The sequence below is a fragment of the Helianthus annuus genome, chromosome 3 (genome assembly GCF_002127325.2).
Source record: "Helianthus annuus cultivar XRQ/B chromosome 3, HanXRQr2.0-SUNRISE, whole genome shotgun sequence".
Taxonomy (NCBI): domain Eukaryota; kingdom Viridiplantae; phylum Streptophyta; class Magnoliopsida; order Asterales; family Asteraceae; genus Helianthus; species Helianthus annuus.
In genome coordinates this window covers 163,651,898-163,661,380 of record NC_035435.2, presented here as the reverse complement: position 1 = coordinate 163,661,380, position 9,483 = coordinate 163,651,898, and the positions used below count along the sequence as shown (strand labels likewise).

Genomic DNA, 9,483 nt, shown 5'->3' with positions numbered 1-9,483 from the left:
TCTTACAAGTCCCTTTTTTAATTTATGTTAATACACTTTACATAAAGGGATTAGAGAGATCCTCTCATTTTGTTTTCCTATTTTAGCGGATACCAATGAGACGGTGGTCCATTGACAAAGACAAAATCTTTAAACACCTGAGTTGGGACGCGGAGATCTTAGGTTCAAGTCTCACAAACGTTAGGGATTAAAAGAAATTCGTCGTGCAAAAAAAAAAAAAAAAAAAAAAAAAAAAAAAAAAAAAAAAACCTAAGTTAGAGGATAATCATTTTAGCTAGCAGCTACATGTTATAATCAAGTTGATATTTTCCTTAAAACACTATTATAATCACCTTTACTTTTTTTTTTTTGTGATGAGTATACATCAACTTTATCTTGGCACCTAAAGAAAATTATTTATTTGGCTACAATAAATGCACTTGTCAATTATGTATAAGCAATTTAGATGTATGTATCTATAAAATATCAAGTAGACCAAGGCACCAAGGGAATAATGTAATGATAAGAAGAAGGGTGACAAAAAAACAAGATCACACCACATGGGCTAGATGAAGATTTGGAACCCACATAAACACCATGAAAAGGTGTTGCATTCAACCACATGAATATGATATAAAGTGGAGACCAACATTTTTGGGTCAACACCATGGTCCATGGTGCATCTTTGGGGTGGGGCAAGAAGAGGGTGGTTAGCCAAGGCTAGCTGGCTCAACAAATTCAATGGACATAGTTAAGGATTAGACATGTTTAAACAACCATCGTTGTCACAATAAGTTAATAACATAGTTTAAAAAAGTTGGTAGCATTTTGTAGTTTAAAGGTATACAAGTTTTATACATAATATAGATTAATTAGAAAGGGAAAATAAACTACTGCAGTCTTTATATTTATTATCATTTATAACTATTTATTATTTAAATTTTGTATTGTTCAGTAACTAAATTTGATAATAAAAGTTTGAAACATTTTATTAATATTTTTATTTTATGAAAGTTTCAATATTATAAAAATAATAAAAATTTCAACAGTATAATTGTTATTATTTCATAAAACTTTTAAAATATATAATTATGTATAATTTAGTGTGTTTGGTAAAAATTTAGTTTTTTTATATATTAATAAACATAGTTTGAATTTAAATTAAAAACCCAAGTTGGCTCACCCACCCGTTTTTGGCCGTCCTTTACCACGAACGCACCATCATGACAAGCTATTAACAACCTAATCCAATGCTCACGCATACCACACAGGCCTTAGAGACCGCCCATGAAAGACTCATGAGGACAGTGATGGGTCCAGAAACTTTTTTCAGTAGGTTCGTTTTAGTAGACTCTCACTATTTTTTTCCAAACAACACAAGATTCTTCCTAACTTTTTCCATACTGAGTGGGTTCATGTGAAGACTGGATCCGTCATGGGATGCTCTTTAACTAAAAAGACAGTAACCCCAATTAAAATATATCATTTTTTATTATTAGCAGACATAACTTTGTTGATTATTATGAGTATATAGATAGGATCAATAAGACAATGACTACACAATAATGTTATAATATACAAAAATAATCCATCACAATAAGTGTTATAATATACAAAAATAATCCATGTTAAAACAGGTAGTGGATCCTGTACAAAGTCCTACTTTTGTGAGAAGGGTGAGAAATAATGTGGTGATGACAAGTGTCCTATATCTAAATTAATTCAAAAGGGTGAATTAGTAATTTTCTATTTCTTTCAATTAATTGATTAAAAGATAACTGCCCAAAATAACCGCCACCCTTTATTATAGGAATTCGAATTTAGGAATTAATCTACGAATTTGTGTAGTGTTATATAATTCTGTAGTGCAACAACCATTCAGAACTGTATAGTGTTATATATTTTTTAATAGTGTTATATAGTGTTACTTGGTGTTATATGGTGTTATAATATGGTTTTTGGTGTTATATAATTCTGTAGTGTTATATAATTCTGTAGCGCAACCATCAAAAAACACTATATAACACCATAAATTATTAATTTTGTAATGCAACTACCATTCAGAACTATATAGTGTTATATATTTTTTATATAGTGTTACATGGTGTTATATAGTGTTCTTTGGTTATATAGTGTTAGATGATGGATGCATAGTGTTATATAGTGTTATATTTTTTCTGGTAGCATGTCTATGATGGATGTATAGTGTTATATATTGTTATATAGTGTTATATGATAGATGTATAGTGTTATATGATGGATGTATAGTGTTATACGTTTCTTGCAGCAGTTACATATTTTTGTATTTTTAGTATTAAGGATCGATATAATTTAGCAATTAAATTTGAATAGCTAGTTTTTAGGAGATTAATGGGGGTTTTGGTTGTGTAGGATATGGTTACCATATTTGAAACATTGGAAAAGACACTATTGCCCTTCAATTTTACATAAGGTCCTTCTAATTAAAACACAATTTACATTTTTATACCCTATTGATCTCAACCATTAGATCAAATATCCAATGGTTTAAAACACTTCTTACCCTTCTCACATTTTAGACACTTTTTACCATATCCCTACCCTGTTAAAACATTCAAGAATAAATGGTGACCATTATTTAGCAAGACAATATTTTATGTTGAGAATCTAAATAAAACAAATGGTAAAAGATATACATTAGAAAGTGGTATGTATGAGAAAGAAGTAATATTCGGAAAATACTGGGGTCACAATCATCTTCACATGGATGTTTGCTGACTGTCTATTCTACATGGCTAATAGTAATACATACATACAGGGTCGTTTAATATACATAATCATAATCATTAATTAATAGAAGAATCGTTAAACATTTAACATGTTTATGTAATTGCTTTGCTTACTTTTTTTTTCACCTTTCTTTCAATTTATACCATCAATATCTATCTAATACTTAAAATTGATCTTGTAATAAACATGCACACATCATATCATATGTCTGTGAATTTGTAATGACAAAACTATCGTAGTTCATAGTGGAAAATACATAGTGAAAATTGGATACGTCTACTCTCTTTAAGAGATGTGGCTGTTTGTTTCACCTCTTAATGAGCTATTAATGGTTCAGACTTCTTACTTGTTCAACACCTAATTGTTCAAATTGTTTGTTTCGCGAGCAGATCTCTGAATGGTTCAAACATTTGCTTCTGAACGGTTAAACATTATACTGAGTCTGAATGGTCAAGACCTCTTATCTGAATTGGTCAGACATTTGCCTCTGAATGGTTAAACATTATACTAGCTCTTACTGAATCAGCACTTATCGGTTCAGACCTCTTACTTATACTAGCTGTTATTGATTCAGCACTTAACGGTTCAGACCTCTTATTGGTTAATTAATTACCCATTTAAAAGTTGCAAAACATAACAAATGGATTATAGCACAATCCAGATGGTTTTAGTTTAGGCTCTGGTATAGGACCCAACGACCAGTTTTATATAAATTTCAAGACCAATTACTGAACCGTGTAGGCTTGGTTGGGCCAGACCGGGCTGGACCGCTTTTTGCCCACAAAAGAACTATATATTCTCAAAACTATGTGTTTTTTCATTAAGAAAAATTGACATTCAAGTAACTAAAACATCCACTAAATTACAAATATCGGATTTTAAATTTAAAGAATAGTGTATTGAGATAGCCTTCAGATACTAAAATTATTTCAAATCCAAAGAAAAAAAAATCAAATCTTCTTGATCCAGAACAGCAATTAGCACAAAATCAATCTGTGATTAGGCTTAGCTGGCCTTTTATTTTCTGGATTCATTCATTGCCATAGTTGAAAATGCATTCACAGTTTGTACCGTACAACTCAGCAATGCATCCTAAATCGTCAACGACGTGGAACATCATTCATGCACAAAGTACAACACCACAATTCAGGAGCCAGATGAGGATCTGGACACCCTTCACACCATGGAATCAAATCAGGAATATAAGATTTTCAGGAAGCACCATTAGCTAAAATAAAGTTTAAAAAAAAACTATATTTATATAAATACGACCATATCAACAGATTTTTATCATACTAACCTACATTGTAAAACTAATATGTATATAGACATGCACTAAATCTTTACCAATGTTCACATCTATCTTTGTCCCTCTTCATCTTCAGTAAAAACGCATCGTTACTGCATGAAATGGTGAAAGATTAAAAGGTTAGAAAAACAGACCCATTTTTACAATAGGAGATAATTCAAAAAAGTATGGAGTTAACTTTTCAAGGGTTAAGTTCACGTACAAAGTGCCTTATCATACAAAACGTACGAAAAACATGAAAAAGCAAAAAAAAAAAAAAAAAAAAAAAAAAAAAACGCGGTGGTAAGGATGAGGGGCCCCACCCATCTTTATATATATTTTCTATTTTTTTAATTGGTAAGGGGTAATTTAGTCATTTTGTACAAACTTAACTGATAAATTTAACATAGGTCAGTGATAAGGATCACCCGAGTGCAAAAATGACAACCACCAAGATCAAGTGTGTAATTATTGAACCACTAGAACTAAGTCTGCAATATTTGCAAACCACATTGAGCAACCAGACATTTAACCAACGACACCCCAACTTTTAACACTTTGCCACAATCACCCCTTCTACTTTGAATTTCCTTAACCACAACCTCATCTTTCAAACATTGCCAGCACCAACCCTCTACTTTGCTTTTCCACCATCACCCCCTCAGCTTTTACATATTTACGCCACCAACCCTCTACTTTGCTTTTCCACCATCACCCCCTCAACTTTTATACATTTACGCAACCACCCCTATACTTTTACACTTGCCTTTTTTAGACTTTGTGTTTTTACCCCTTGCACTATTAGTCCACTTTTATACCCGCCTAACTTTTGCAAATGCTAATGTATTGTGTTTTACACTTCGTGTCTACCTTTGTGCTTTACACTTTTTTGTAATTGTCTTTTACGCATTGTGTTTTACAATTTTTTTTTTTTTTTTTTTTTTTTTTTTTTTTTTGTAATTGTGACATTGCTTTTTATGAATCGTGTTTTGTCTTAATACATGTTTCCACCCGTCGCGCGGCGGGCAAAATACTAGTTTATATTTAATAAAAAGTTTATGTGGGCAACTCAACCCACCCGAACCAAGCCCGCTTTAAACCATGTTAAAAATGATCATTTCAACTTGAACTTGTTTTGACATGTTACCCAACCGCTTGACCCGCCCATCTTGCCACCTCTAGTTTCCATCATGTAAAAAGTGTATATACCTGTGAATTCTTGGTTTTCTGAACAAGAACATCCAATTTTCTTTCCAACTCTTCGATTTCAAGTCGAAGATCTTTCTCTTTACATAAAAAGAAGTTTTCAGAGCAATCTGTAGCAAGTTCCTTCAATCTTTCACTTTCAAGATTATGAATTTCAGTCATATTTTCAACCTGTTTCTGAATCTTCTCTAGCTGTATTAACTTGAGAGTTACTTGATCTTGAAGAAAAACTAGTTTTTCATGAAAACGGTCACCAAGATCCTGTAAATCTCGTGTTACTTTCACGAGGGTATCTTCAAGAACCTGTTTTTCTACACAAAGTTTATTAGCTTCGTTTGTGATGTTCACAGCCGCCTTCTCATTTACTTCAAACGTAGATGCCATTTTTTGCGAAAGCCTTCTAAGTTCATCTTGAAGACGTGTGGCCGCACTTACATTTTGCAATTTCATTTTCCTCAAATCATCCTCTGCGCGAATGGCTCGTTGTTCCTGCTCGATTTTCGAACGCATTAGTTCTTTAAAATCGGTCTCAAATTCATGCGCTTGATTCTTTAACGCTTCCTCGAGATTCTTGATGTAAAACTCAAGCTCTTTTATGACAAGATTTGACTTTGACAATTCTTTTGACTTTGACTTGAGATCGTCTTCTATGCTCTCGATCTGTGTTTCGAGTTCCGTTACCGTTGTGTAAGATGACGTACACTCGTATTGCATCTTTAATTGTTCTTGAAGTTGACTACGCTCGAGTTTAAAAGATAAATCATGATTTTCCTGCTTCATGATCTCATAATCAAGTGCGAGTTGTTCCATATGCATTTCGAGTTCGTCTTTATCTCGTTTATATAATTCCAATTCAGCAGAAAGCTCTATCATCTTTTGCTCTAGTAAATATGTTTCTTTCGCACCGTTATGTTCTTTAACGATCGCTTCTAACTCCCTTTGTTCTTCATCATCATCCATTTCAGATTTAGAACACACCGACTTTGACTTTGACCTTGACTTTAACTCTGACTTTGACTTAGACATCTCTAAAGCAAGAACCAACTCAGCATTTGACTCTAGCGTTTCTTGAAGTTGTAACCGAAGATTCGAGCTTATATCCTTCTCATGGTTTAGTTCTTGTCTCAGTTCATCAAGAAGAGCCCAAGGATTGCCTTGGTCAATCAACAACATACCGTTGACTTTGACTTCTTCCGCCTTAAGTTTTTCACACTCATCCTTTAACATATTTCGTTCTTCTTTAAGGGTAGCTACTTCCCTCGAAATCTCTTGATTCTTTTTCATCTCTTTCACGATTTGCTTACGAAGCGTTTGTAATTCTAACTCTGAAACATTCGCTTGCCTGGTCAACGCTGCAACTTTGACCTTAAGGTTTTGAATCATGGCATCTGGAGAACTCTCTTCGGAAGTTTCTCCTAAAGTACTTGTTGAAGAATCATCAGTACTTACTTTCGGATCCGAACCGTTTAACCAATCCCATTGTGATGATTTATCTTTTGTGATTGAGGATTCATGCGTCAGTTTAGCGTTCTTAGGTTCGCGTTCGCGTGGGGTATTAAGCCCCGAACTGGTATCGGAACTCTCTTCTAAGTCACCATTGCCAAAGTGTGACCTCAAGCTTCGATCATGGTGATCATCATTCGCAATTCCATCAACGTCCCTGCAAATTGTATATTGTATAAGTATATACAAAATACTTTATCGAGTTAAAAGAAGAGAAACGTAACGTTTTTTTTTTTTTTTTTGAAATTTATATTTACCTCTGATCAGAAGTTCCTTGCACCCTTTGAATCGATACCTAATTCCAACGACATAAACAATCATTAAACTCAAATTAACAAATCCAGTTACCATAAAAAATCGAAAGGGAGAAGGGACTAACATGCAATACAGCTGTAGAAGTAGCATTTTTAAGAGGAAGAGATAGAGAAGAAAGCTTCGTAGCCTCTGCATAACTTGCAAAATCGATCGAAACCTCTCCAACAGAACCGAATCGTGAAGAATCCTACAAAATGTCAAAACCGAAGAAATAAATTTACTTTTTTTTGGAAGATAATAAAATATCGCGTGGATTAAAGCAATCTGTACCTTTGCCACAGTAATGTGATAGATTTTCTCATTATATCTTCCGGTTTTTGGATCCTGAGAAAATTTCACGGTTTCAAAAAGTGGTTTTTCCCAGTGACAGCTTCCGTCTCGAACTTTGACTTTCTCTAGTTTTGATGTCGGTTTTCCAACATCAGCGGGAATCATGGATATCATTAACGCATCTCCTTCGAACTGTGCCAACTGCATATACATAACGGACATCTAAACTAAACATTTGGCAAAACTTATAAAAAAAAAAAGAAAAAAAAAAACCTTATTTCACAGAATGAACAAGATCTTTATCATGTTTATAAACAAGTAGACGTTAGTTTCCACAATTACCTATGTTAACATATTTGGTACTATCATTATTGTTACTTTGTATTGAATAAGCATACCTAAAGGAGCTGTTCTGCAGATTTGTAATCTTTCTATTTCTATTTTCAGATATTTCTAAATACCTTTTGTTCGATGAAATAGTGTATATGTGGAACCGATCGAACAAGGTGAACATGTGCACTAATAGCCGGTATATGTGCTTTTCAGGTTAGATAAAGATCCTAAATATGGTTTAGTATATTTTTCTTCATCTCTTTATTTGTTCTGTTGCGGTATTATTATTGTATAACTCTAATGCAGCCAAGTCACAACCGTCTTCCGCTAACTTCCGCCTGTCAGCATCAACCAATCTCTAACGTCACATGTGGTTCATCCTGTTTCGTCATGAGGTTACGTCTACCCACATTGAACTTTCGGCTTTTAATTCTTTATTACTGTTATTTTTTAGTGTCGCCATGACGCCATCAACGTTTCCCCCTTAACCCACGGTTGCCTTTTGCTCTTAATTCAGCACCACTGCACCGTTACCATCTTTAAATACACTTCCTTCCACCTTTTCCACTTCATCCACAGTCGCCTTTTGCTGTCATGTCGCCATGACGCCATCCACATAGCATTATAAACTTAGACGCTCTGACGTATACGTATACATTTTTTTTTTAAGTTCCCAAAGAATCCATTTCATATTCTAGTAAAACTGTATCTTCATGCTATCTTGTCAACTCAATGAACTTTAAAGACTTAAAGTTTACCTTTTTATTGTTCTACTGCTAAAACTAACCGTTAGATTAAGTGCACTTCTCCTGCTTCTACACAAATTTAACCCATTTTTCTGTAGAAATATTTCCTTGACACTCCAAAACATCACTATACAGTAAATCTTAACAATCAATCTTATAATCAAACACTAAAGAAAAAAAAAAAAAAAAAAGCACCCACAAAGGCATAAATTCCCTTCCTTTTGACTTTATCTACATACATGTATACATAAAGATTAAAAATAAAAGATAAAAAATTGCAATTTCTTCCCAAAAGAAAAGCCAAGACACCAAAATCCTTAAAAATCTCTCTTAGACAATTCAACAAACACCTTACTTGCTATAACAAATTCAGACATAATGCATGCAATTAACAAACAAAATCAAATATTAATCAAGAAAAATGTTACCTGGGTTGCATGAAACTGCAATCTGAACACCCCTTTGATCTTGTTCTTCTCACTCCTCCATCTCACAGGCTTAAACATTTTTTTTTCTTTTCACAAACTGAATTTCACACCATAATCAATCAGAGCTCAGAACAGAGTACAAATGAAATGGATGAAGTGATGAAACTTTTGACGGTGTTCGGTGGGTTAAAAATAGCAAAAAAGAAGCAAAATAGAATTGTGGGAATTTAAGGATTTAGATAACTTGTAACAGAGAAACACGCAGAGTAGTGAGGTGTAGTTGAGTGACATGTGTGTTGTGTTGGGTTTGATTATCTACAATGGAAAATGAAGAACTGGTGAATGATTCAGGAAAGACATTGGTGATTCACAGAATAAAATCACAAATTATAAATTATGTTTCTGTGTTTTCTATCTCTGATAAAAACAAAAAGTGTATAATAATAATAATAATAATATTCTATTCTATTGGATCAAGTTATTCTACAAATGCTTATAATTGTAAGAAGTGTTTGAAGGATTTATACAGTGACAAGTGTCCAATAACCTAAAACTAAATCCACTACATCACCATCAAAAACCTAAACGCTCACCCCCACCACCCAAAAACCTAAACCCCCCCCCCGGGCAAAATATATATATATAT

General features: G+C 33.4%; 1 protein-coding gene across 1 annotated transcript; it reads right to left on the bottom strand.

Annotated features, from left to right (window-relative positions):
- Positions 1-3,934: 3,934 nt before the first annotated feature.
- Positions 3,935-9,259, bottom strand: LOC110930544 (golgin subfamily A member 3). The gene is made up of 6 exons (XM_022173858.2): positions 8,838-9,259; positions 7,331-7,531; positions 7,125-7,247; positions 7,003-7,040; positions 5,246-6,902; positions 3,935-4,149 (listed from the first exon to the last, which is right to left on the bottom strand). The coding sequence occupies exons 1-6, from the start codon at positions 8,913-8,915 to the stop codon at positions 4,147-4,149; spliced, it is 2,100 nt and encodes a 699-aa protein (XP_022029550.1). The 5' UTR covers positions 8,916-9,259; the 3' UTR covers positions 3,935-4,146.
- Positions 9,260-9,483: the final 224 nt, after the last annotated feature.

Excerpts from the sequence above, each read along its gene's own strand:
- LOC110930544 (XM_022173858.2), bottom strand. The coding sequence starts at position 8,915 with ATGTTTAAGCCTGTGAGATGGAGGAGTGAGAAGAACAAGATCAAAGGG. Across the intron at positions 7,532-8,837 it reads TGCAGTTTCATGCAACCCAG|TTGGCACAGTTCGAAGGAGA; the intron begins GTAACATTTTTC and ends ATGTATATGCAG. Across the intron at positions 7,248-7,330 it reads ATCACATTACTGTGGCAAAG|GATTCTTCACGATTCGGTTC; the intron begins GTACAGATTGCT and ends GACATTTTGTAG.